Source organism: Amphibalanus amphitrite, unplaced genomic scaffold, assembly GCF_019059575.1.
Source record: "Amphibalanus amphitrite isolate SeventyFive unplaced genomic scaffold, NRLGWU_Aamphi_draft 001131F_arrow, whole genome shotgun sequence".
In the NCBI taxonomy this organism is placed as follows: Eukaryota; Metazoa; Arthropoda; class Thecostraca; order Balanomorpha; family Balanidae; genus Amphibalanus; species Amphibalanus amphitrite.
This window is the reverse complement of record NW_024882625.1, coordinates 157,221-184,892: the sequence shown is the minus strand read 5'-3', so window position 1 is coordinate 184,892 and position 27,672 is coordinate 157,221. Positions and strand designations below refer to the sequence as shown.

The 27,672-nt window shown below is 53.9% G+C and overlaps 1 protein-coding gene across 11 annotated transcripts; it reads right to left on the bottom strand.

The window, feature by feature from the left end:
* Positions 1-27,672, bottom strand: LOC122370438 (calcium-transporting ATPase sarcoplasmic/endoplasmic reticulum type-like). Of its 11 annotated transcripts, none has more exons than XM_043346080.1 (18): positions 27,606-27,668; positions 24,690-24,921; positions 23,914-23,931; positions 23,493-23,575; positions 21,281-21,394; positions 13,433-13,571; positions 11,982-12,124; positions 11,016-11,081; positions 9,946-10,125; positions 9,174-9,567; positions 8,417-8,667; positions 7,426-7,746; positions 6,557-7,113; positions 5,985-6,288; positions 4,679-4,915; positions 4,140-4,257; positions 1,769-1,787; positions 1-1,386 (listed from the first exon to the last, which is right to left on the bottom strand). In XM_043346080.1, the coding sequence occupies exons 2-17, from the start codon at positions 24,805-24,807 to the stop codon at positions 1,774-1,776; spliced, it is 3,057 nt and encodes a 1,018-aa protein (XP_043202015.1). In that variant the 5' UTR covers positions 24,808-24,921; positions 27,606-27,668; the 3' UTR covers positions 1-1,386; positions 1,769-1,773. The 11 variants fall into 11 exon arrangements, with proteins under 11 accessions (XP_043202015.1, XP_043202014.1, XP_043202009.1 ...); XM_043346079.1 differs by lacking the exon at positions 27,606-27,668 and adding an exon at positions 27,505-27,596; XM_043346074.1 differs by lacking the exon at positions 1,769-1,787 and having other exon boundaries at positions 27,606-27,657.

Here is a 27,672-nt window from a genome sequence, read left to right as displayed (position 1 = left end):
CAAAGATCGTACTTTATTTAGCCAGACATCCACGTGTCACTAGTGTGTGGGAACTGGGAAGTAGGCGTCTGGCGAGGAATTTTACCGTGGACTGGGCTATATTTTTCCCACAGCGCTACAATACCTGGGAAAGCGTGGACAAATTTCGACATGAGAATTTGCTGTAACGTTTGGGATTGCGGTTTCTGGAGCTTGTGGGTGAATTACGTCAACACAGATGCGTGTTTGCATGATGCAAGCCTGAACTTCAGCAAACAGCTTTACGAACAAAGAAAGACGACAAAGGTAGGTAAGTTTCAAACAGGTCACTAAGGTCGTTGACATTTGACAGGTCATGGTACTCCACTTCCAAGAAGGCAGCCCCAAACAGAGAAAGGGCGCAGAGTAGTAGTGTCCCGCCACGTGTTGTCACAGAGAAGTGTTCGTAGAAAGCAGAAACCACAGACGCCGAGTTTCACGGAACAGGCAATGTCAGGCCGCTACAACCTCTCTCGTACGAATTCCGCCACCGAACTAGCAACAAAATTACGCAATGTGTGTTACATGTTTGAAGACCAGCCATCAACACGGCTTACGAGTGATTCCTGAACACACATCAGCCACGATTCCGCTCTCACAAATGAAACTCACGATTCCCCATGTTTTTCGTTTCTATTTCCCAACAGCGCGACGCGTATAAAATCATAAATTCTATTAAAACTCCAAAGTCATAACGTGTTATGCATCTCCCCTGTCCGCCGCCCGCGCGCCTCTAGGGCGGCACGGGCGGCGGCCGGCGGAGGCGGGGGCGGGGGCGGTCGGATGGGGACGGTCGCCCCCTCGCCAGTCGGCGCGCCTGGCCCCGCCACCGGGGCCCGGCTGTCCGGCGGCGAGGGGCCCGGCGCGCGGGTTTGAGCATCTTTCCGAGACAACGAGTCGGGGTTGTACTCACATGACTAGACACGAAGACCCGATCTACAGGATAACAACCGTATGTACACGTGTGCAAGTGTCGCGCGTGTATTCAAGCGCACAGGCGGGGGCGGCGCGCGCGCGGCCGCGCCGGCGCTCGGGCCCCGCTGGACGAAGCTTGGCGCTCGGGGGCGCCACCTATCGCACAGTCTCCGGCTCCGTGCACCGCGCGGCGCGGCGTGCCGCGGAAGGGCCAATGTTGGTCGCCGGACCAGGCGGGTGGCTGGTCGGGCCGACGCAGTCTCACTCGCGCGCTCACTCTGACACGCTCTCTCGCACTCTCTTTCTCTCTGCGCGGGGCGGCCGCTGGGGCGCGCCTCTGGCTCTGGCTGCGCGGGCCCTCCGGCTGGTCGGGGGCGGCGCGGGGACCGGAGCGGCTGACCGGTGCAGGTCTCTCTCTCTCTCACCATCCTCGCAGGTCACCCCATGCGATGGCTGAAACACGACCGGGCGTCAGCCGAGAGCCACCAGAGTGCGCTCAGGGTCAGGGAACAACCGCGAGGGCGCGGAGGGTTAGAACGGTGAACGCGTTGCTCTAGGTCATCGAGCCGAAATGTCCAGTGCCAACGCACCGCTATCGGCAGCTCGTTTATTTTACACCACAAGGCGGTTAGGCAGTTAACTTTTTAGCTCTCGTGTGCTCTACTTCTTAGCTGCGTTGCTTGTTGCTTCTATTTAGCAAGCGATAGCATTATACAATATGCATTTTAAAGTCGCCACGAAGACGAAACGATCACGAAGACATTTGAGATCGGCGGCTTCAATAGTAAGGCTCAAGAATGTGACGAATTGCCGGGAGAAATAGCGGATAACTTACCTCGTTTAGCATCCGAGCACTGCAGATTAGCCAGATATCAACGTCGGATAATGCGGAAGAGAAGGCAGCGTCAGCATCAGCGAACAGTGACGGCGAGAGCCCCGAGGGCGGCACAACACAACACCGACACGACACAACACGAGACAGGCGTCACAAAACGGAATCGACCAAAATTACAGCTGTTTGCCGGGCTGGAATTGCACTTGACTGCATAGCTGATAGCATGACCCACTTCCTGACAGATTTACGAAAAACAATGCCGTCACCATTATTTACAAACGTTGGTCGATTCTGTTTTGGAGCGCCGTGCCGGACGACTTGGTACGGAATAACGATGAGCTCAGAGCCAGACTGTGTGTAGGCCAGGGCCCTGCTGGGCAATTTGGGACACGACAAATTTATCTTGCTTCTCGTGAGAGCAATGGTCATCGCTGCCGGTACCCGCAGTCGTCTGACTGGTGAAATACCGCGCAAGGCAGCGCCCGGTCGCCTCGCAACCAAGTGTCCGCGAAGCCCAATAATTAACCGCGGTGACAGCGGGTGTACACGGCCGAGAAATTTCAAAAACTGAGGCTCAGACGTCCAAGCCACAGCGGTAACGGCCGAGGCGACCGCAGCCTCATGTATCTGGCCGATTTGAACACGACTGTCCGATCCAGTAAAGTCCCTCGCAGTTCCCAGGGGCCAGGTGCGGCTCGGCTGAATCATCCGAACCTGCACGAGTTTTACAGGTAAATTTCACTGCGTTTTCTGTCAAATTTCACCACAAACATGTCCGAATGCCGAGCCATCAGTGTGTCTGATGTAACCCGTCGCCGCAGAGCCCTGGCGTGCCGTACAGGTCGGGTGGCGACCCGTAACGACAAGATAACGCCCCACAGCCGTCATGCTGCGGTATATACGACAGTGAGGAACAGTGTAACGAGCGCACAGTACGAGTGAGCGAGACTTGAGCTCAAAGTAAATACAGTGAGTGAGACTGCTGAGCGTACAATACGAAAGTGAGCGACACGGCCTATTGAGCGCATAGTAATGAAGTGAGCGAGACAATATGCTGCGCATGATACAACAGTGAGCGAGACAGTGTACTGAGCGCAGAGACGCGATGAGAAAAGCGACCAACACAGCCACTCCGTCGTCTGCCCTGCTGGTTCATAATGTATCAAAGTGACAATCTGAGGCATTTAGACCAGCAGAGCAGCACGCGACAGCGGCAGACACCGACGCAGCACAGACTAGAGAAGCGTTACGATTTACGTAGTGAGATCACGGCTTATTTAGACTGACAGCGCGTTGATGCTTACGCATTTAATAGCTCAGCGAGTGGCTTTAGCTTAGGTACTGTTTAGTTCGAAGTCTACAATACTCACCTCGCTGTACTCTCAGCATGGTTGGCTAATGAAACTACTGCCATACTGAGTTCTACGATCTCTGCTCTTCCCAACCAGCCCCGGCTCTCACCTTCGTTCATTGCCGATGAAGCGAGGCCCCATCCTCCCACTCGTTTCTAGGTGAGGTTCACGCGTTAGTTGGTTAGTCTCTTTACTGGCTACAGCTCCGCGTCTCGGCGGGCGTTTAGAACGTTAGTGGTCAGGCACACTAGGCAGGGCAGGGTAAACACTCGTCAGTCACGTACCACGGCCTTTATTACACCGCGAGTACCAAAACAGTAACGACACTGAGACAAGAGGCCACGCCTGAGAGAACGATGCGCGCGCGCGAGCGTCCGCCGCCCGGCGCGCGGCGCCTCCCACCAGCCGGCCGCCGTAACAACGCATAAAATAGCTGGGTGCGTGTCAGGTATAAAACTCGGCCACTCAGCGGAACACAGGGACGCACGGAGGAATGTGTCAATGTGTGTCGGGTCGGGCGCGGACGGCCCGGCGGCGTTAGTGGGAGCGGAATGGGGGGCGGCGGGGAGCGGCGCTGGTCAGCAGCCGCCGCGCCGCGCCGCCGCACACGCACAAACGCACGCACACACCCACCCACTCATCCAGCCCAGAGGCGAGGGGAGCAGCTGCCCAGCCACCCGCGCCCACTGACGATGCACTGATTATCTGTACAGGACCTCGGGTATTTAAAAGACGGCACACATGATGATAGCATTCATAGCCGACGCTACACACACGACACGCGCGCACGTACCTCGGTCCCTCTCTCTCTCTCTCGCTCTCTTCCTCTCTCTTTCTCTCTGTCCGTCGGCCGCCCAGTCGTGTCCCTCCCACCCCGCCCCGCCCTCCCCAATGGTCACCTAGGCACACCGCATCACAGCGCCTGCTCCATCACACAACTGTAGAAACAAAAAAGTAATATCCGTACACCGCCCAGACTGCCACTAGCAGAGGTACGGTAAGTATAGATTCCTCATTACCGTCGGCGTATTTGCGGGCGACCATCTTCAGCGTTTCGTCCATGAAGAGCACGGGGAGCGAGATCTTCAGCACCGCGATCCACTCCTCCAAGCTCAGTGGACAGATCTGGAAAATGGTCTGAAAACACAGCCACGGACACGGGCCAGTTAGGCGGGCGGTCGATGCTGCGAGGAGGATCGGTAGAAGCAGTGTGGACAAGAGGTTAGTGGTTCATGACATCTACGTAAACCGACAAACAGCTGGTTTATGCTTCTGAAGCTACATCTTCAGAAGCATCTCTGTGGAACAACATACGTGAGTCTTCACTCTCTTGCACAACATTCTATGAATACCACACGTCGACTTCATCGCTGAGCACCCAAGCAAGTCGATGATTTACGATCATTTGCAAAAGTAAAACTGCAAACAGCGGACCACGGAACATATACTCTAACGACAAGACTAGATATTCCGTAACGAACCGTCACAATCCCACGCCCTGATGGTCCTTGTAGCAAAACCCTTCCCTCCCCAGCTCGAGCTCCCCCAGCTTACTCACCGAGAGAATGTCCACATAGAGGATCATGAAGTGGAGCGACATGGAGAGCAGGATGGCGGCGATGAGCCAGAAGTTCTGCCACGGAGGCATCACCAGCAGCGACTGGTTCTCCGACACAGAGTTGAGCGCGTTCAGCATCTCGATGGTGACCAGCACCGACAGCGCCATCGTCATCGGGTGCGGGTCGTTGAAGACGGCGCAGTCGATGCCGTGGAACTCGTCGCCGCCGCCCGCGCACTGAGTGGGAGGTGAGTGGGGTAGGTTAGAGCGGGTTAGGAGAGACACACGGTCACTAGAGTACAGGGTTGGCAGGAGGTGGCAAAAACTGGTTTTTGCCAGTGGTTTTAACCGGTTTAAACCGGCTGGCAGAAACCCTGGTGGCAAGAACTGGCAAAAACTGGCTAAAACTCAGATGGCCAAACCTACAACTTTTCTAGTTAGGAATGGATTTGAAATGTACAAATGCATTTCTGGTAGTTATATAGATGCACTAAACATTCTGAAGTTGCCTCATTACTTATCCCTCCTTAAAATGTCTATGCATGTCGGTAGACATCCACAACAAAATTTATTTCCATGTAAGGGGAGAGTGGGACAAGGCGGCCACGGTAACTAGGGTGACATGTGGTGCAGTGCGCATATCAATTCAGTGGCAGATACTCTTCGCACTTCTGATTGTGCAGGACTCACCCAGTCACCCTTGCACTGGCTCATTTGTCACCCCCAAAAGGCATCTTACTAGCTCCTTATGGATAGCCCATGAAAATGTTTCTGAGTTAGGTATGAAACATTTCAATGGTCAATGTCACTTTTGTTTGAAAGCATAAAGCTTTCACCGAATTCTCCTTAAAATGTTCCCTGTTCAAAATCATGTCTAGGCATAGCATTGTGATATTTCTGAGTTTTTGCCAGTTTTTGCCACTTTTTGCCGGTTAAAACCGGTTTAAACCGGCAAATGGCATAAACTAGTTTTTGCCGGCCAAAATGCCAACCCTGCTAGAGTACGAGGAGATGGAGAACGGTGGCGCCACCCGACACAGAACCGTACAGGGACCCGAAAGTAACCGAGATGAATTACCTGTAACGCATATGTCATCAAATAAAATGAACGATGAGGAAAAACGCTACCAGATGAAAATACAACTTCGAATAAATCAGATAAACACAGAATATTCACGTTCCGAGCCAAAATCAAAAGGTTATCCACACCAGCCTACCATATCCCGTATCGTGATTCCCTCCTAACCAATAAGTTCAACCTTCCCCATCCACCCAGACCACATCACCACCTCTCCCCGTCTCTCACCTGCAGGTGGTGGGTGAGCTGGTAGTAGCTGAGGTGGGGTCCGGTCGGCGCCAGCATGTACCACCAGGCGGCCGCGCCGACCGTGGCGGCACCCACATAGGTACCCACGCACATGTAGCGGAAGAACAGCCAGCGGGTAATGAGGGTCTCCTTGGAGGAGCGCGGCGGCTTGTCCATGATGTCCAGGTCGGGCGGGTTGAAGCCGAGCGCGGTGGCCGGGAAGCCGTCAGTGACCAGGTTAACCCAGAGCAGCTGGACGGGAATCAGAGCCTCCGGGGCGCCCAGGGCGGCCGTCAGGAAGATGCTGCGGAGGGATGGAAACAATGTCAGTCAATAGATGGCCGATGGGTGTCGCGTCGCACGAATGGCATCGAAGAAGAATGGCATCCAAAAATCGTCTTAACATATTTTTCTTTCTAGAGCCCGACCTGCTCCATAAGCTAACATAGTTTTTGTGCCAACCAGCACCAAATTAACATTTACCGTCCTTCCCTCGAACTAAATAGCACTGACCAGTGACCATTTAACTCCAGGCATCCTACATGCATATCATTATCGCCCTTAGTTCTCACCTCACGACCTCGCCGATGTTGGACGAGATGAGGTAGCGGATGAACTGCTTCATGTTGTTGTAGATGGCGCGGCCCTCCTCCACGGCGGCCACGATCGACGAGAAGTTGTCGTCAGCCAGCACCATCTCAGAGGCCGACTTGGCCACGGCGGTACCCGAACCCATAGCAATACCGATCTCGGCCTTCTTCAGAGCGGGAGCGTCATTCACACCGTCACCAGTCATAGCGGAGATCTCGTCCATGCTCTGCAGGTACTCGACAATCTTGGACTTGTGGAACGGCTCCACGCGCGAGAAGAGGCGGGCGCGGGCACAGGCGGCGCGCTGCTCCTCCACGGAAAGGTCGTCGAACTCGCGACCCGAGTAGGACATGCCAGTCGTGTCCTCATCCTCCTCGAAGACGCCGATACGGCGGCAGATGGCCTCGGCTGTGCCCTTGTTGTCACCAGTGATGACGATGACGCGGATACCGGCCTTGCGGCAGCGCTTGATGGCGCCGGCCACCTCCTTACGCGGCGGGTCCAGCATGCCCACCACACCGACGAATGTCATGTTGACCTGGCGGGGAGCGGGGGCCGTCAGGGATGACATGCGAGTCACTGAGCAGTGAAAATAAGATTGAATCGTTCTTCTAATTACATAAAACAATGTCAACCGGCAAGGTTGCAAAATGAAAACCAATTTATATCAGCCACTTACAGAAACTTTAACGTAAGGCGAAACAGGTTGACGTTAACTGAATTATCGAATAGAATCACTAGGTTGACTCTAGTCAATGCCAGTTTTTACTCAGACTTATGAGCTACACTCACGAAACCACCCCCCATATCAGTGACTATCAAACCAACCACGTCAATCTCCCATACGCACCTCGTAGGAGGCGAACTTGGTGGCATCTTCCAGAGCCATGTCCTCAGGCTTCATCGGGGCATCAATGGTGGCCAGAGCCAGGCAGCGCAGAGTGTCGCGGCCCACACCATACTCGCGGCAGCGCTCCAGGATCTTGTTCTTCATGGACGCAGACAGCGGCACCTTGGTGGTTCCGATACGGGCGTGCGTGCAGCGGTCAATCACACCCTCGGGAGCGCCCTTGCAGAACATGCGCGCGCCAGTGCCCAGCTTGGTCGGCTTCAGAGAGGTAGCGTAGCAAGACATCGACTTGCGGTCGCGAGAGAACTCCAGGGTGAACTCCTGCGAACGGCGGAGGGGGGCAGAGTTAGCGGGGGAGTTTGTGTGAGGGATGGTTTTGGGGATTGTTTGTTGGTAGAGGGATCCAGGGATCAGTTTTTACCCGCACCGAAGGATTCGAGAGATTGGTTTTTGCTACTGGCACATCGAACAAATGAGACGTTGATGCAGCACGGTTGAGTGTTATTGATGAGTTGGCTTGCTTTTAGACAACACTATCGGGACGGATTTCAGGACTGTGATTTGGTAATCCCTTGTGATAGACAAGGGATTGTGATAGATATGCTACGTCAGAGTAAATGCGGCCAGTCATCAGTCAGGGTGAGGTCGTGTTTCACAGGAATCCAACATGTTAGGGCAGACTTAAACCAAATTACGGCGAGTTTGGAAAGCCCCACGGAGCATAACGTTTACCATTTTCATGACATCACTCGATCAACAGTGAGGTTTGGCTCGCCAACAACATAGACCGAATACCAACAGGAGCCAGACGGGCATGACTAGCTATTACGTCACTTCTCTCACCCTGACCTTCAAAGCTAAACGCCCCCACCAGGTCATTAAATACTACCCAACCACACCACATCGAGCCGCATCTGCAGCCTACACCCACCCCATCACACCAACAACCGCCCGCAATCTCCCTCCCTTCCGTTCCCCTCCCTTTCCATACCTTCTTCCACTTGGTGTCCATATCGTGCTTGACGACGATGGCGGCCTCGCGGCGGCTCATGCCGGTCTTGGAGAGGCCGTACGGGTTGATCTTCTCCGCCAGCACCACCAGGGCGGTCTCAGTGGCCTCGCCCACCTTCTCGAAGCAGTGTTTGAACTCGTTGTAGTCGATGGAGGAGTCGTTGCACATGGCACAGATCGTGGCCAGCTCCTGCAGAATCTCGTAGTCGCTGATCTTGGCCTTCACACCGCCTGACGAACAGAAAAGAATGTGGTGATGAGATGAAGAGGAAGCGAAAGGCACGGACAACGGGGGAATGTGGCGAGAGCACCGGCAGGCAGGCCGGGCTACTGAAATGCCTGTTTAATATTACAGTATGAAAAAGTTCAAGATACGTGTATAGGTCTATTGTAATTCGTAATGCACCAGCGAGGCCAAAATTGGGAGACTCAAACATTGAATGAGGCCAATCGAAAGATGCACGCAACATCGGCATGTTCAAGCCCAGACAGGTCGTGATCAGACTCGCTCATATTACTGAACACACACTCATTAATCATCTAATGGATTTCGCACAGTGCTGGAGAGCCATGATTCCCGGAAACGCGGCTGTGACATGCATTTGCCCGCTGATATGATAAAAGCGTCTTACGGGTGTTCTACCGTCGTCGTATTGATCGTAATAGAACCAATCGCACTCACAAAAATCAAACCCCAACCAAAGCCCAGATGATCCCCAAAACTCCCATCCACTCACCGATGAAGATATCTCCGATGGGCTCGTAGGTCGATCCGGTGATGTCGAACTCGTGCATGCTGCTCTCGTCAGCGAACACGCACATGCGCGACACGGACATCTGGTTGGTGGTGAGCGTGCCGGTCTTGTCAGAGCAGATGACGGACGTGCAGCCGAGCGTCTCCACAGAGGGCAGCGAGCGCACGATGGCGTTCTTCTTGGCCATACGCCGGGTGCCCAGCGCCAAACAGGTGGTGATGACGGCGGGCAGACCCTCGGGGATGGCGGCCACGGCCAGCGCCACGGCGATCTTGAAGTAGTAGATGGCGCCCTTGATCCAGGAGCCGCCGTGGGCCGGGTCGTTGAAGTGGCCGATGTTGATGGCCCACACGGCAACGCAGATGATGGAGATGACCTGGGGAAGGCGGGACGGAAACGGTGTCATTAGGTGACGCGGATCACTCCGTAAGCTAAAAATAGTCGGTACTTCAGAAACTCGCGTCGCATCATTAGCGATGAAAATGGGAGAGCGAGGGCGACAATACGTGTAATCGATGCTTGATATTATTAGGAATGGAAATGAGCAGCCACAAGCTGTGTGTACGACTCATGTTAGTTTTGCAATGATCCGAGGACATTGTACCGTAAACAAGACAGAAACCACCAGAGAAACCAACTCCGTGTATAATTTGCCCAGCCTACCTCAACAGCTACTCTGTTTGATCCCTGCCACATTCATGTCAGGCACACCCCACCAGCCCCTCCCAAACTCCCACGCCCTCTCCCTCCTAACCTTGGAGAGCTGCTCGCCGAACTCGTCCAGTTTCTGCTGCAGCGGAGTCTTCATCTCCTCAGTATCGGCCATCTGGGTACGGATCTGACCGATGGCGGTGTTCAGGCCAGTACCAATGACGATACCGCGAGCCTTGCCGGCGGCCACGTTGGTGCCGGAGAACAGGATGTTCTTCTTGTCCTGCGGACGGCGGCGGAGGCGGACACATGTCAAACAGAGGTACCGGGGAGGGGACGGACACCGGCGGCAGAGCGCGTGTCGACAGCATGGTCACGGCATGTCAGATCACACTGTGGTTTCGTTGATCGTAAGGTGACACGCTCAAACAAGGAACTTTTGTACCAACACGGCAAACGGTGCTCGAGCGTAACAAGTTTGCGTTAAACATGGGCGAGACACAACATCGAGTGAGACAGCGTCATCCAACAGCAAACAACCAGCCAACACTGCGCGCAGAACCGATCTAGCTACACAACCAAGCGTTCTACGCGAAGGACCGCCTCACCACCGCACTGCCAGTCGCGGCAGAGGTGATGGCGGCGGCGTCTAGCCACGACAAGAAGCAACCGAAGCGGCGTCTGGCCAATTCTCTACACACAGCGCGCGGCCCGAGCAGTTTATGTACAACATGAAGCCACCACCAGACTTGGCAGTACTGCCGGCACCACGGGCACCAGCGTCACCAGCAGCACCACCGGCACCACTGTTAGCCAGCGGGCACCAGCGGCGGGCGGTTAGTGGTTCCTCGTCCGCTCCCCGCTGCAAGAGAAGGATCAGTGGCGTCCAGATACCTGTTCAGACAACAGCGAGCCCAGCTGCGCTGACTCCTTCACCTGTTGGAATCTACAGAGTCCGATGAATTCTACAAGGAATCTACGTCGTTCTACAGGTCATCCCGACTGGAATCTAGCGTCCCGAGCAGCGGCGGCCGGCCCAGCCGTTCGGAAGCGCTGTAAACCCCGGCAGGAAGCGATGGCGACCCGGAGGCATCGTGTGTGTATGCGTGTGTGCGCGGCACACGAGTCAGTGTGCGGGACCGAAGCAGACAGAGCGGCGGGTGGCGTCTTTACCTGGATGATGGCCCTGGCCTTGGAGTGGCCCTCCTGGCCCTCCTCAGCAGGCTCGCCGGAGGCCGGCTGGCCGGTCCGAGCAAAGACAGAGACAGAGAGAAAGAGACGATAGTCAGCGGTGCCGCCCGCTCGAGGGGCGGCCGGGGCGGGGGCAGGGTAGGGGGCACTCCGTGCGGGTTCGGCCGCCAGTCGGGCCGTGGGGTTAGTGACACTCTGAGGTAGGGGAGAGGGGTGGGGCTGATACCAGCGGGGTCACACACGGCAATTCGTCACCGCACGCCTCAGAACCCAATCAATCAACTGTACCAAGGTATCTTACGTAAAAATGATCGCTCGTCAGTAGATCAAATAGGCATTGCATGAAAAGTATCCTTCACACATGCGCGCACATTTACAATGATGGCAGCCATTTCAGCTAAGCTAGCTACCTCTAGAAATTTACAGCTGAACAGATCATTCAAGACGGTCATTTCTCCCAAAGAAGGGTGTTAATGTCCGAATTGTAGTTCGCATGATAAAGTATTCCATACAATAACTAAATGATTCAGCCATAACTCATCTGTCCTTTTTTGTTATATATCTCGGAGTAAAATATAATCAAAATCAGTGCTGTCAGTCCTAAAAATTAGAAACCTTGATGTTTACTCAATGCATTTGAGGCTTGAGCCATAAATCAACAACTCAGCATTAAAATTCAGAAGGCTCAATCAATCATTTCCAGCCACCAATTTTGAACCCTTCAAGATCCATGCACGAAGTACACATCAACTACATATCACACTCATGCCGGTTAGCGACAACCAACCATCGCAGCTACTCACAAACACTATCCAGCTTCACAAAACCCGCCTCTTTTTCTATCGCCTCCCGATCTCATCTATGCAGGGGTCACTCTCACGCGCATATCGCCGTTCCCTGTCAGGGGCGGGGAACAGGAGCACACCCACAGCACAGAGACAAACGTACCTGGTTGACGGCACGCGGGTCGGGCACGGGATCAGTGTGCTTGATCACAGACACAGACTCTCCAGTGAGGATCGACTGGTCAATGCGCAGCGTGGTCGAGAAGATCTTCATCAGGCGCAGATCAGCGGGGATCTTGTCACCGACTGTGGGAGGGGAGGACACAGGTCAGAGGCGAAATAGGTCACAACGTGTTGCAGCTGGTTCGTAATGGTTGAGCGCGCGTCGGAGGCGGGTATTCAACTCCAGTTAGAGGTTGTGGTCCCACTACAGAGTAACACTAACGACTAGAATGCAGTCTTGGATGGGTCATGAAACTAAATCGTCCTAGAGGCTCCAAACCACGCCCATAAGACTGCTATAAGCTTGAAGAGCTCCAACCGATATAAGAGACATAAAACGTCGATATGAAACCCAGCACTACTCGACAAGGATTTTCTTAGCGTGTTAAAAGCGAAGTTAGACTTTCTTCCAAACAATTTCGGAAGTTATCGACTGACACGGCAAGAAAGCTCCACAAACACCGCTAGAGAGACAGTTCCAGAGCACAAACAGTCCTCATCAATCCCACAGACACGACGCAGAGCCCTGAACAAACACATCCACACGAACTAATTCACTAAAACAATATTCGGAGCTGGTGGGATGGTGGCATCAAAAACCCGGTGCCACCGACGCGCCAGGGGTAGAAGAGAAAAAGAAGACGAACAAAAAGTCTGTCTCTAGGCGATCTCTTAGAGCAATAAATTCCAATTTGACACCACTGACTGTATTTCCGATTTACACTAGCGGGTCTATGAGTGTGTGTGTGTGTTTTTTTTTTTAATAGATAATGCTTAGAAATACTTATGAACCAGAGTCAGCATATGCAATGTGTGATCATTAGAGCCGCTCAATTATTATTGCGCTGCAAATTTCTGATGGAGCGAGCAGTGGCCTTGACATTTAGAGACAATAATTTAAGGCAAAGCGTCATTTTACACTTCCAAGAAAACGCAATTAAGATCTAGCTACACTTGCAGCCATTTGTTGCTATTGAATCAACTCCATCACGTCTTTCCAATTTCGCGCAGCCTTCAGAAGTGACTTTGTAGGTCACAGCCTTCATTGAGAGCAGTTTATGCTGGGTTTATATCCATAGTCTAGACCGAAAACAGCTACAGCAAAATGTCGCACCCACACCGCCCGTTTAATGCGATAATTGACACAATCATCGATGATAATTACCCGTATTTACGACAATGGTTGGTCTGGGGCCAACACCGTCAAAAGTTAACTGCATATGAGAGCTGCGAATGGGAAAGAGATGGTAAAAGAATGAAAAATAATAACTGGAAATGAAATAAACAAAAAGGTCAGGGAAACAAGATAACCATAAATTACAGCAACTCCCTTACCACACATAACACTATTCGCGTCTAGCGAGCACACCGCTGCGGCAGCCAATCACGTACCGGAGACCTCGACGACGTCACCGGGGACGATCTCGCGGGCGCGCACCATCTGCACACCGGCCTTGTTGGTGCGAATCACCTTGCCCATCTCGGGTTCGTACTCCTTCAGAGCCTCGATGGCGCTCTCGGCGTTCCGCTCCTGAGAAACGAAGAAGCGAGAACGGGTTAGAGATGGGCTGGGGGGAGAGTGGGGAAGACATGGAGAGAATGAGGGAAGGTCGGAGATAAGGGAGCACGAAAAAGCTCACAGGGAGAAGGGGAAACATCAGAATAATGCAGGATTACCGTCATAAGGGGGAATTAGGAGTGGTGAGGAGAGATAGAAGTGGAAGGGGGTCATGGTCGACGTGGTAGAGTAACCATTGGAGAGAGTGTGGGGAACATGAGTGTCGCCGGTCGCCAATGTAGTGGTGGTAACATGGTGACATTAATGAGTGAAGAAAGAAAAACTTGGCGATAAAACCACAACATGACAGGTTATAGCGAAGTAACATTCGTCAAAAAATATTGAGGCAAGCAGTCGTGAATTAAGTCGGTAGTTTCGCGGTAAGCATATGACGACACGGAGGCAATACAAAACTTACAGCTTCGTTAAGACGCGCCCATGGCAAAAACTTGACATTGTAAACAGTAAACATTGTTCTAAAGGCACAATTGCGGTGAAAGTTAGCTTTGTTCGGGCAGTTTGTGAATGGTACACAAAACAAAATGTTTATTCCAAGCCCCAGATTGCTCATCTCATGCATATTTCAACAGCTCCAATGGAATGGAATACATTGCTTTATTTTGCGGCGTAAATGCAATCAATCGTAGCTTCTTCATTCTTAAGCCATACACCTGAGTCAGGTCTCCCTTTCATCCTGAGTCTGCGCCGAGTCCAGCACATCACTAATCCCATATTAAACGACGGCGATAATTCGCCTCGATTTGCAGACACGATGACGTCATAGGATCTCGTGTACGTCACGGCGATCTCGGTGATAGATGGCCGTGGTTGTTTGGCTATCTAATCCGGCCGGAGGGTTAGCGCCGGCGTGGTGCGGCCATGAAGGCCTCCCCTCACAGAGTCGGGGTATCGCCACCAGCTGCGAGGGGAGTGCTGCTACCCAGCTGGTCGGGCGGCGCCCACGCGCCTCCCCGCAGTCGCCAGGCGCGTCCGGACATTGGCTTCATCGATCGCGGCACGCACAGGGGCGGGGGAACTAATGCCACGCGGCCGACGCCCTTACTGCCGGTCGCCACACCCGGCCGAGACATTATTCCTGTTAATATCCACTACTCGTAGTTCCATTGGATATCAATGTTTCTGGTTTCCGTATGTATCTGTAACACTAGCAGCCGTTGAGAACAGAATGCAACGACGCCGGCCGGCAACGGACGTAACAAACATTTCTGTCATTCCGCATCAGCGAGCGGCGTCCGGCTGATGACGCACAGGCGCTGCCACCAGCGTCATCGCTGCTACCGTCATCACAGAGCCCGCCGCCGCCGCGTTTTTGGGCCGACACAAAACCAGTTTAACGGCTGGCCGCCGCGCCGGTGTGAGTGTACGGACGGCGAGCGGTGACCGGCGCGGGGCCCGGTGCCGCTACATCGATAAGGCAGGACGGTCGTGGCGAACGCCCGGCGGCCGTGCGGGGCGCACGGCCGCGGCTATCCGCACGCAGCCGCGGTGCACAGTTCATGTTGAGCAACCGTCCCAGCTGCCGTTCGGAGGCGGAGAGGAGCGATTGATGGATCGGTTTCTGTCGGTCAGAGGACGGCCGGCGCCGGCCCGACTCCCGGAAGACGAGCTAAATCGACACGAAACCAGCGCACGAGCGCGACTCGCTCCCAATCTTCACCGGCCGGCAAGAAAAACAAACACAGCCCGTCGGCCTGATGCACTATCCAGCGGGGCAGCCTGCCCTGCGGCGGCTCGCGCCGGCAGGCGGCACGTCCGCACTGATAGCGCCTGCTACTCACGGGATGACATGCAAAGCAGCTCGGTCCTGTCCGGTCCCGGCGGTTATTCCGCCGGTCACAACACGGGGACCGGCGGATTCCCCGGGGAGGGAGACAGGGAGGGGAGGACAGACAGCCAGCCAGACATAGCGTCCGGCGGCGCATGGCGCGCGTATTGACCGGGCAGGACACGCCCGATCACCCCGGGCGGCCGAGCGTGCCCAGTGCATCGGGCGCTGTTTGTTTCCCTGCCGTTCGGCGGCCGTCGGCGGCGGATTTGCCCGCCGGCGGCTCGGCGCCTCCGATCCGCGTCGGCGCGCTGTCCGTCGCTCGTCGCCCGGCGGCCGGGGGACACGGCGGTCCGTCGGCACCGTCCGCCGACGGCCGTCATCGCGCGTCGGCGGCGACGGCGGCGGCACTTTCCACGGTGACCGCGCCGGCGGCGGCGCACCTTATAAGGCGGCCGTAACAGAAGCCGGCGGCGGCTGTCGCCGACGTCGTCGCTCCGTTGGCCGGGCGCCCGGCGCCGCCGCTCGGAGAGCGGCCCGGGCGCCGCGCCTCTGTCAATCGGCCGACGGCGCCGGTAAAAATAGCGGCCGGCCGCCGACAGCGGGCCCGCGCCGGCCGGCCGGCCGACCGGCAGCATTCCCCGCCCGCCCGCCAGGTCACCGGGGCGGGGGCGGGGGCGGGGACGGGCTGGCGGCTAGGTCACCGCAGCCCGGCCCGTGGGGAAATAAGGGCGCCTCCGTGCTCTGCTGAACACGGCGCAAAGACCGTCCCTGTCCGGGGATGAATCCCACCGCGATCCCAACATCAGATCGGACACCGGGTCACGGCCACGACACTAACCCGACCCACCTACCCCCATCCCACCCCTACAGTGAACGTGCCATGGCGCCGGGTCGAGTCTCCCAGGCTCGCTCGGTTCATGATGACCGGCGTGACCCCCTGACCCGGAGACGCTTCGGGGCCGGTCGGAGATCGCATCAGCACGCGCGCCTCCAGCCGCAGCCGGGAGAGCGTCAAGGCAAGCGACACTAGTCTGGCACTAATGCAACCGGCTGCACTGGTGAGGCAGGCTGTGCATTGTGCAAAGTCCACAGTTTTTCTTCCTCGGCAGCAGCCGAAATAAGGAGCGGGGTATATGGATCAAAGTAGTCTACCAAACACTCCTGCGCCAAACTGATATGTTTGTCGCATCTGCTGTAATGTTGTGCTGCAGCACCCAGCTTCCTGGCAGCGATCTCCCCTGCTTTGCAGGATCAATCAACAGGCCAAATAATCATCCGCTGTAAACGTCATAACAATTATTTCCGCTGCCGCTAAAATCCCCAGTTTTCGCGCTGGCGTCTGTTGAAAGCACGTCTCACATGGGTTCACGATGGCGCTGACAGAACCGTTCACCACTTGAAACGCCTACAGGACAAGCTGTCATCACCAGAACTCAATATCAGCGCTCCACCGTCGTCAAGGAAATTCATCAGAGTTCTTCAAGCATTCCCTTCGTGCCCAGAGCCAAGCAGCATTCGCAGTGGTCCTCCAAGGCCAGCGTGGTCCCCACAACCGGCCGCAAGTCAGCCATTCCTATCCGCCGCGGGCGGCTATCGCAATGCGTGGCGTGTCCGCAGCCTGCAAAGCCAACAAGATAACATGGGTGTAGAAAATTGACACGGACTCAAACTATTGCGCCAACGTGCCATATTCGTCAACAGTTGTCAATGGTTGTTCAATTCGCTGGAGTAGAACCCAGGACCACCAGCGACGAGCAAGAAATTATACCTGATACCAAAGTCACGCTGGCATAACTCGTCAGCACAGAGCGTCGCTAGTCCACCGTGCGTTAACCCACAGCCCGTCCCCGCTGCCCCAGTTCCAGTCGCACCCTTGACCCGCAGCTCGCACCCACGGCTCGCCGCGGCTGCAGCGCCGTTGCGGGCTCCACCAGCCGTGCTCGTTATGATAGCGATCACCGCGACCTGCAGAGATAGCGGGCCACCGTGTGTGGGACAGAGGGCGTCAGCGGTGACCCGACCGTGCCGCAGGTGCCGCCGCCACCGCCGCCGCCGTCACCGATGATTTGCAGCGGGAGCGTGTCTCTGCCACCCGCGTCTCAGCCACAAGGCCACGGCAAACCACGACACGGCATCTTCACCGCCCCCTCACAGACATTTCGCCCCAATCCGATCCTCAACAGAGCCGGACACCCAAACCCACCAAACTCCCCTCCCGGCGGCGACCAAATCCGATTCCCGGCATCCCATGCGGCACGGCCACGGCCACTGGCAATCGCCGTGCGATGAAGTCATCGATCGTGGCCCGGTGTCAGCCGGTCGGCTCTCCCAGACCTTCACACCGACCCGGCGGTATGGGCACACAGGCGGTAATTGCGGCCGCCGGGCGGTAGTTCGGACACCCGCCTACGTATTGGACACGACTGACCAGTGAAGGTCTGTTCATGGTATGATGAGCCGTGATGGATGGAGTCAGCGATAGTGGGCTGCCGAGTAGCCTGACGCTTGGCTGGACCGACGTAAATAGTTTCCAAAGCCGCGACGTATGACCCAATTACACAACCATTGAGCCAAGCATGGCTAATTGCAGTAATGGAAACCACAATTCCCGCGGACGAATCGTAATGCTAGGGGCATGCGAGGTTTCACACTACGAAATAAAAGCTACGACTTCATCCAGGCGCGGGCATAATACCTTGGTGCCGACGGAAGCCCTGTCAGCGAGGGAAGGGATCTAATTGATCGACCAACGCACATGGCAGTGGTGACTCAGAAACTTTACGTGACGTTATCCACGTCTGAAGACGTTATCCACGTCTGAAGAGGTTAGCCACGTCTACTATACGTCGCGGTGACGTGACAAACTCGTTCGTGAAGTCATCGGGTACAATCTCGCAATGCACTTGAACCCAAGATAAGAGTCGTTGGACATTCCCCATTGGCAGAAGGAAGTTTGAAGTTCGTACCAAGTTAGTGGCCATCTCAGTATCATGAATACCAATACCGTTGGCCGTAAAGCAGCTTGCACCGAGCATCATTCCCAGCTATGAACTGCACCAAACATCGAGGCTGATACCTAAATTCAAACAGCATCCATCCCGCCCTACAATTAAGTCCAGCTGAGCTCAGTCGCCGACGCCACCATCGCCCCTTAGCAGTATCCCCTCCACCCTTCCATCCGCAATGTTCCCTGCGACCTTTCACCGGCCGGCAGAGAGGACCCGATCCCCCGCACCGCCCCCGGCACTGAGCTCCGAGCCAGCACAGCGCCGCGGTGCCAAACATTCCACCGGCCAGCCAACTGGATGCAGCAGCCAGTGTTGGCAGCAGGTGCGAAGACGCCGGCCGGGCCGCCCTGGAAACCACCACCCACATCGACCATCGATACGGGGGATCATCAGAGCACAACCAAAACGTGGAACGGTAAAGAAGTACTGCGTTATAGCACAACGCAGTATGGCCCAGTAGAGTATAGCCACGTAGCGGAATATTCCAGCGCATGACGCACATGCTACGGTTGTATAAGCACTGCGCACACACCTGCCCTTCCAGACAGGCAGACGTGTCCCGCCCGAGGCGATTCATTTCGTCCGTTCCAGCCGGCCTTTCATTAGCTGAACCTCGTGGAATCCCCGCCCTCCTAGCGGAGGTAGAGTGACGATCTCAACCCGCCGGCCACAGACCTTCAAACGGCCGACACGTGTACAAAGTCCGACTCGGGCGATGACGTGTATCGCGGCTTTACTATACACGCCCCTATTTCACGGTCGCCTTCCTATTCTGCTGCAACCCCGACGTGTCCCGCCTGGGGGTTTCTATCGTCAGGACGATCCCTTGTTTTCAACGCACGTCATCGCAATACGTGCACCAATCAGCGCACCGCACGTAGTGCTCCAGGTCCGCAGCCGGCAGGCGATGACGTCACAATCGCCAGCTGTGACGTCACGGGCCGCGTGACCGGCGATAAGAGGCTCACGGGCGGCGGCGGCCACGGAGGGAGCTGTCGCACAGCCGCGGTCCGGGGATCGAACACAGGCGCAGCGGAAACCCACACCGGAACAACGGGGAGGGCTGGGGCGACGTCACCAGCGCAGCGGAGCGGGCGATAGGGATCGGGGTGAGCGGAACCGCAGACAAAGGCGCATCCAGCCGCAAAACACAGAAGGATGACCTGGAGCGGAAAGGGCAGAGTGGCTCAGTTATTGCGATGGCTGAGCCGTCTCTAGGGAAGCCGCGGTAAGTCCGGTGATATACCGAGCGGCCGCTCTGCACCATGTTTTAGTCTGGATTCATGTTCGGACCATTCCGCTACAGCTGAACAGGGTGAACAAGACCCGATCGGCATAGTAACAGCCCAGTGAGTACTCTGTCGTAAGCTCCGGCACGGCGCGGCTCACAGCGGCCGCCAGCGGCTCCCAAACGTGACCCGGCCACTCCTCTCTCTTCCTCTCCCTCTCTCCCGCGGTCACTCCTCTCTCCCAGTCTGCCAGCTCTCCCGGGTCTGTCAGCGCTGATGCGCCGGGACTGGCTCTGGTACCGGTCACCGGCCCGGACATCGTTAGCCAGGACAGATCCGGGGTGTGGCCCCACGCCGGCGCCGCGCGACACAACTGCGCGTTAGGCGGTCAACAGCCGCCCACGGCCTCTGCCCGTACACAGAGCAGGCAGGGCACGTGCTGCTGAATACCGCCCTCCCGCCCTCTCGGCCACCCTCCCCTCTCTCCGAGCTCGGTCGATACCACTCGGTCGCTGACAAAGACAACGCGCCGCGGTGGACGCATTTTCGCGAACTTTCCGCAGTGGTTCCTGCCAGCTGATGGTACCCGGGTTGGCCACCACATGTGGCGGTTGGTGGCAGCCACTCGACGACCGGCAGTGTAGAAGATACGCCGCGATTGAGGACAGCGGGAGTGCGATGTCGGTGTCGCGTGTCAAATCGATTGTTTCCGCCGCGTCACTCGCGATAGCCATTCTTGAGCGATATGCCACCGCCCGACGATCACACCATTTCGAACGTGACATCCATTTAAATCACACCTCCTAAATCATTCTAACAGAAACTTCACCTTAGATGAACTATCGTCCTCGAAGCCCGCAAAGCTCCCATCTCATTACCGAGGCGTCAGGCAGTGACGGAAGCCAGCCGCGGCATCCCCTCCCTCCTGCCGGTACCAGGACCGTTCTACAAACAGGTCCCTGGTTCCGGAGTGGCAAGGTCATCGGCCGGCGCCGTCAATACCACGAGTGCCCCCGCCCGAGCCGGTGCGACCCCAGCCGCCCGCCAGCCGCGTGTGCCGCCCGAGTCACTGGGTGCGCGCGTGTGTGTATATTCAGTGCACCGCTGTTCGGCCCAGCGAGTGGACCAGCGAGTAAAGCGCCAGTCTTTCCCTGTTTGTCCAGCCGAGTCGCCGCTGAATGGGTCTAGTTGCCACCCGCCACGTGGCTACGCGATCGACAACGCGGCGGTAGCGGAAAGACACTATCCGCTGTCCCAGGTTCCACGTCACGCCAACACACAATGGTTCGACACGGGGCCAGGCGCCGCCCGAACGTTTGTCGTGCCCACGAAAACAGTCATTCTAGATGACGAGTCTGGACAGAGGCGACCGCGGCGCGCCCCATTAACGATCACCGCCGCCAAATGCCGTGTCATGCTGGCTGTGCCGAGAGAACTCGAGACGCATCGCGTGCCACTGGTGGTAGGCCGGACCACGTAGCTCAACACTAGTGCATGTGGTACGTCACGATTACGATGTCACGACTACGACTGTTCGTGATCTCGCCTCCTAACACGCACGGCCTCGGCAACTCGCAGTGGTGGGAGAGGTTACATAACTAGCCCGCTTCTCGGCGGTGGAACGTGTTGCCGGACGATGCTCCCCGTGGAACTCACCTGCCATACTCCGACGATAGCGTTGGCGATGAGAATGAGCAGGATGACAAACGGCTCCACAAAGGCGGTGATGGCTTCGGTCGAATCTTCGTGCTCTTCAAAAATGGCTAACACCTGCGGAAAAGACACAAAAGGTCAAATATCGCGAAAGGCTGGATAGTACAGGCATACGGTTCGGCGTGCGTCAGCCAGAGAGAAAGACAGTCTCGCGCGCACCTGTGCAAACCAGGTGTTGAACATGAACGGTAGTGACGCCCCCAGTGACAGCCAGCTGCGACTCTGAGATAGTGCGATCGGAAAATGGAACTGGGATAAATTTAGCAGCATTTGACGAGGGAACTGGGAATGATAAGAAAAGCCGCAACGGTGGATTTTGAGAGTCGTTGCTTTCGTGCAATTAAGCAATAGTCTTTTACTGCAATTACTTTTGCTAGTTTACTTTTTATTGTTAAATCTTAAGTTGTTCAAAATTTCGTGTTACCATGCTGCAGCATCAGTAGCAGCTACTTGGCACAAATCCGAAAAGCCTCTGAACATTAAAGAATTTTCCGTTGTTTGTGGTTGCGATCCGACGCCAAAAGCCCGCGCCTAGAGACCCGCATCCATGATGCAACGCTCGAACCGCGCCACTTATCCGTGAATCTGTTTGATAAGGCAGCGAACAAGACAAACGATCCCTGATCATCAGTCAACATAAACAGTGCAACCAAATCACCGAACCCCCATTTCGAGATGTCTAGGTAATCGGCCGCAGGCGCCTCGGGTAACATTTACACCTTCCTCCCATACACAGACAGGCGCGCACACCTGGTTTGGCGCTGGTTAGGAGGCTGAACAGAGGGAGTCTGTATCTGAGGGGGGCACCCAGCGGCGAGCCAGGACCCGCCGCAAAGAGCTGGACCGACACTGTTGGCCAACTCCCAGCGCCAGCTCGACAGAAATAAAACCATAAATAAATAGATAACGAGCCGCCATGGTCTGTCAGGAGTAGGACGGACTGGCACAGGACAGGGAAGAACAGAGCAGGGCACTGGTGACTCGCAGAACGAGGACATCTGAATTTCAGAGATTTCAGGGATCTCTACCGGGGACGAAATGCTTAAGGCTGCCAGGATGGGAGAGCATTTCTTCTGGTTCTGGAAAAGAGGTGAACCGATGCCAAGCAGCTCACAATGACAAGGTTATAGTACCCTAGCAACTCATCAAACAGCCCAGAACAAGGCTACACAGCCCAAGAGGACAGGTAATGACAGGGCAGGCAGGACAGGGTGTGACAGACCGGACCAGACAGCCGACCTGCGGGTCTGGGTCTGCGCCAGACCAGACCAATCCGACCGCAGGTGAGGGCCGCCGCCTGTCATCGCCCCCGACAGACGGCGGCCGCGGCTGGCAGCCCGGGCGAGGGTCACTGCAGGGAGCGAGCAGCGCTGCCAACTCCAGTTATGAGGCCAGCCACTGCACCGCCAGCCCCTTCCAGGAAGGCTAAATGTAGGATGCGCGCGCAACAGCGAAAATACACACATCAACATAATCATGACTTCGTGCCAGTCAAACATCATAATTCTTGCAGACTCTATTTACGTTTCGTGAAGACTGATTCTTTAAGAGTTACGAGATACTAATTATAGTGAACAGAACCCAGTCTAATAAAAAATGCACTGCCATGATTGCAAAAATAGGTGCCCGCCCTGTTCATGGAATATCAAAATTGTAGAGGTACCCCTCCCTTCCAACCACTAAGGAGAAAACAATCAGCAACCCCCACCTCCCGAAACACCGTTAACTTGGGATCCCGTTTACTGCAAAATCTCTCTTACTAGATAGGTGGTCCCCGCTACTCAAGAGACGTGCTAGGCGGCGATCGTTTGATGCAGCTTTAGTGTCCCATGAAGCCGGGCGAATAGCGTAACGTTCGGTAAGGAATGTAACCGGAGACCACTGTTAATGACCCAGCGCAGCATTGTCCGACAACGCATTCAGCGCAATCATCCATGCATCTTAGAAGAGGAAGCATCTATTACGTCCCGCATTCAAGGGCACAGCGAGCGTGTTAAGGCCACGTAACGTCTGCAGGTGACGACATCGGCCTATTTTTAGCTTCAAAGGAGTTTACCAAACTCTCAGAGAGCACACACCGAAGGCTTACTACAACAACAAACCGCGGGAGAGCCGGGCACTCCCAACCCGCACCCACGTTCACGGGAATACTCACAAAAGAGATGATGGCGGCTAACAAGAGGATCTTCACGAGCAGGTCGTCGAACTGCTCGAGGATCAGCTCCATGAGAGACTTGCCTGCGGGCGCGCGGAGGGGGAGGGGGACGTTAGTGGGCGTGCCGCCACGGCAGTCGTTTCGGGGTGGCAGGAATGACGAGAGCTATTCAGTCCGCGAAAATGTCAAGGTCGTGGCAGCAATAAGATTCGAAAGGCGAATGCTGAATCAGTTGTGCCAATTGCCAGCAACCGACACATGCCAATGAATGGGAGCATTGAAACTTGATCTGAAAGTACTTTGCATAAATGAATTAATTAGCATGAACAAGACGGACTGAATATAACATAATATATAATAAGTCAACGAGTGCAGCTCTTGCTACGTCATACGCCTTACTTATATGAATGTAAAAACTTACCCTCTTCAGCTGGGAGTTCTGAAAAAGAGAAAGAAAACATGTCAATACAGCACAAAAAAATGATCAAAAAACAAGTTGCTGTTCTGTACACTTCCAAATACCTTTTTTAATGACGAAAATATTTAACAATGGAGAGGCAAATGCATGATTCCCTTTCATGCGAATGACTATAGTTCGTTTTTCTTAAGTTTGCCCCTCACTGTAAGCGTCTTTTTGAACACAGCACGAGAATTGCTAGCTGAATTACTGAGAAAACTGGTTGGCGCACATTGATTTCACCAGATTTCACAGACGATCAATTTTATCAAATTTGTTTACTATTTCACAGACTCATAGCTCGTATTTACCCATACCTACAGCTCCACAGTGATAGACGACTTCTCAGGAATCATGTCTGAACTAATTAATAAATTGCACGGCGTTTAACATTAACGTTACATCGTCGGTGTTCAAAACTTATTTTGAAAATATTATTCATATCTCCAATACAATGTGCGCCAACCAGTTTTCTCAGTAATTCAGCTAGCAATTCTCGTGCTGTGTTCAAAAAGACGTTTACAGTGAGGGGCAAACTTAAGAAAAACGAACTATAGTATAATAGAAGTGTTCCAAATATATCACGTATAAACCGAAAGCACAATGCCAGATACACACTTACTACTTTAACCACCCCTGAGTAGATTAAACAAAACCGATATGCCATTCCACTATGCCCACCATCATTCACCACTCTCTCCCTTGAGCCCATTCCACCCCTTCTTCCCGATGTCACATACCGTTGGGGCCATATTTCTCCTGGTGCCGCTTGACCTGGTCCTCGCTGAGGCCGCGCTCGGAGTCTACGTTGAAGTAGCGCTCGACCTCGGCCACCGTTCTGGTATGGCCGTCCTCCATGGCGGCAGTCGGCTCGGAGGCCGCTCAGCCCGCTCCGCCCAGTCGCTCGCTCGCACACACAAGCACCGCCGACCACGCGCGCGCCGAGCCGATTCGTACAATCAGCTGCACCCGCTGTTGGCCACAGAGGGGAGAGGGGCGGTCAGCGGGGGCAGCCGACTGAGGGGGCGGCGCCCGGCGGCGGCGGCTGGCACACGCCGACACTTGGCGACCAACTGTGGATTCCGTCCCGATCGGGCAGCTGACGACACCGGGCGACGCCCAAAAAGGACGTCAGGGAACCCGAGTAGACACACAAAAAGCGGTCGCGGTGGGGTAGTCAATGTTAAGAGGTTTCAGTAAGTTGGGCGACGAAAATGACGAGCTCACCAAAGTTGTCTTCTGACCAAAACATATGCGAACTAATGGTTCAAGTTACGTCGTTCGTTAGCAACTACAACGGTCGTAGGTTTAAATCCCATATGGACAAAACTTATCTTCATAATAATTCACAGTTGAGTCTGATCCACACACCCAGATAAGGACGTTGGTCAAATAATTTCTAAGGCAGCCGAGTAGGTACCCACAGAGGCAGTCAAGCCTCGTGAACTCTCGCTATCTTTTACACACGCCTTGAGGCGACCACGACGGCGAGCGCGTGGAGGCAAGGCCACGCGATAACCACCCGCCTGACCCGGTAACCTCCGACGGTCGAGAGCACACGGCTGAGCCCCGGGCCCGACCCTTCGCGGGAGAGCAGTCCGTCTCTACTCATCAGCCCCAGGTTGAGTAGTTGAGACCTGGGGTCCAAAGCTTTAGTTATTTTTTATTAAAAAGCTTGTGCTCCTTGGATCTACAGAATGGAAAAATTAGGTGCAAAACATCCAACCACCATGAATGTTTGACTCTTAATCATTCATTATAGACAAATTTCTCACTTCTATGAAACAAAACTAACACTGTCACCCTTAAAGTCTCATAATTTAGCTCCTGTACTTGAGGCTTCGATGCTTCTAATTTGCTACTTGTCCTTCTGGGAGATAGGCAATCATTGATTATTAAAGGCCAGTCTCATGGTGAGAATGTCAGGTCTCAGCCAGTTACTTGATTTTGTTGTATCCCATAACTCAAATGTGATGTCAAATGATGAATATGTCATTCCATGCAACAGTCTGAAGGGATTATTGGCCTTGAGAGTATCCATTACTTTTCCTACTTATTGTGTGGCTCCAAATAATAACACACAGACCAGTATAGATAAGGGATGATAAAGAGGATGCAGTGGAAAACAGAAAAAAAACTCAGAAAACAGAAAGAGTTGAACAGAGTTACAAAAATATCAAGTTCATAGGTAGTGGTACTTCATGGCTATTAGAGCATAGTAAATTTGACTTGAATATAAAACATTCCCCTCTATGAAAACAAAATACTGGCAATGAAACACTATAACATGGAAAAGCGAATGTTCAGACTTCAGATTCATCTCCATGATAATTACAGCTACTTGGTTTCCTCAAGTAGTATCATTAATACACCCAAATGAAAGGTAGGAAATAAGCTTTTAATGCAATAAAATACATGTAACCTAGAAGCATACTATTAAACTAATTATTTAACTTCATAGCTAGGTATTAGATCACTTACATATCCTTCAAAATTGGGACACCAATTAAGTGCAATGTAGACATACAGAAACTACCACACAAACATAATATTTCCATTTCCTATCAAAATAAATCACATTGCAACTGGAAAAAGGAGGAAACATGCTGCCTTTAAGATAATAAAAATCATTGACAAAGAAAAATGGCCAATGTAATAAGCAATCAAATACTAGCAGTAATTGTTACAAAATAAGTCGGCAAAACAGGGTAGCATTTAAGTAGTAATGTGAAATACAACCAAGGAGGGGTGCTGTAGGTGAGGTTGTAGGTTGTAGGCTTTAGGTTTTAGGTGGTAGGTTTTAGGTTGTAGGACTAGGTTGTAGATTGTAGGTAGGGTTAGGTCAGGTTTGGGTAGGTTTGGTTTGGTTTCATTAGAAAGCATCTCTGAGTATAATGGCATCACCTCTCCTTAGTTGCAAGAAACAAGTGTGACACCTGCTTTCTGACTAGGTACCCAAAACAGAGCAGCTGTCTTTCATTCATTTTTCAATGTCAATCACATCAATGTTACTTCTAATCTGCTTGAGATAGAAGAGAACACTGCTTCTGAACAATCAAAAATTGTACTTATTTAAGTTTTTACAATTTGATTAGCATGGAGTTCAGCCCATCCTGAACTAACAAGTTACGAGATATAATGGCAATGAAGCAAGAGTTTAGCCCCTATCCTTAGTCGTTACCAAGTGTTTCAATCAAGCCAAACTAAAGCGTCAAACTAGAAAGGTGAAGAAGTGAGAAAAGTCCAGTCGAAAAAGATTGCTGATGTTGATGCAGCACAACATGAGTTCCAGTTGCATGTTGACATGGAGGCTTCCGACTTCAGACTTGTCAATAAGTACAAAGCTCCATCAAGCATTGGGTGCCACCAATATTTAATGTTGATATGTGGGCTTGTTTGAAATACATAAAAGTCACTTATTATACTCGCATATTCTGTCCTCAGTACTTATGTATAGTAGGGTGCCACACCGAGCGATGTAACGGACCGAAGATCCTGTAACGGCGCCACAATTGTCTCAGAATGCAGAGTTCAGCTTTCACTTCACGAACTTACGATATTTTACAACAAACACATCACCTACACGCGACTTGACATAAGGGTCAACTGTCCCACACGAAACTCCAGGCGCGAGACGCGAGAGGACAACCACTTGCCTCAGCCGATCGTCGAATGTCGCCCCCTCGCTCGCCACGAGATGCAGACGAGGCCAATGTGGAGAGC

Bases quoted from the DNA above. Each gene is read 5' to 3' on its own strand.
- LOC122370438 (XM_043346072.1), bottom strand. From the start codon at position 24,807: ATGGAGGACGGCCATACCAGAACGGTGGCCGAGGTCGAGCGCTACTTC. The intron at 12,125-13,432 runs GTACGTGATTGG...CCCCTCCCACAG, and splicing joins TGACGTCGTCGAGGTCTCCG to TCGGTGACAAGATCCCCGCT. The intron at 4,258-4,678 runs GTGAGTAAGCTG...CTGTGTTTTCAG, and splicing joins TCTATGTGGACATTCTCTCG to ACCATTTTCCAGATCTGTCC.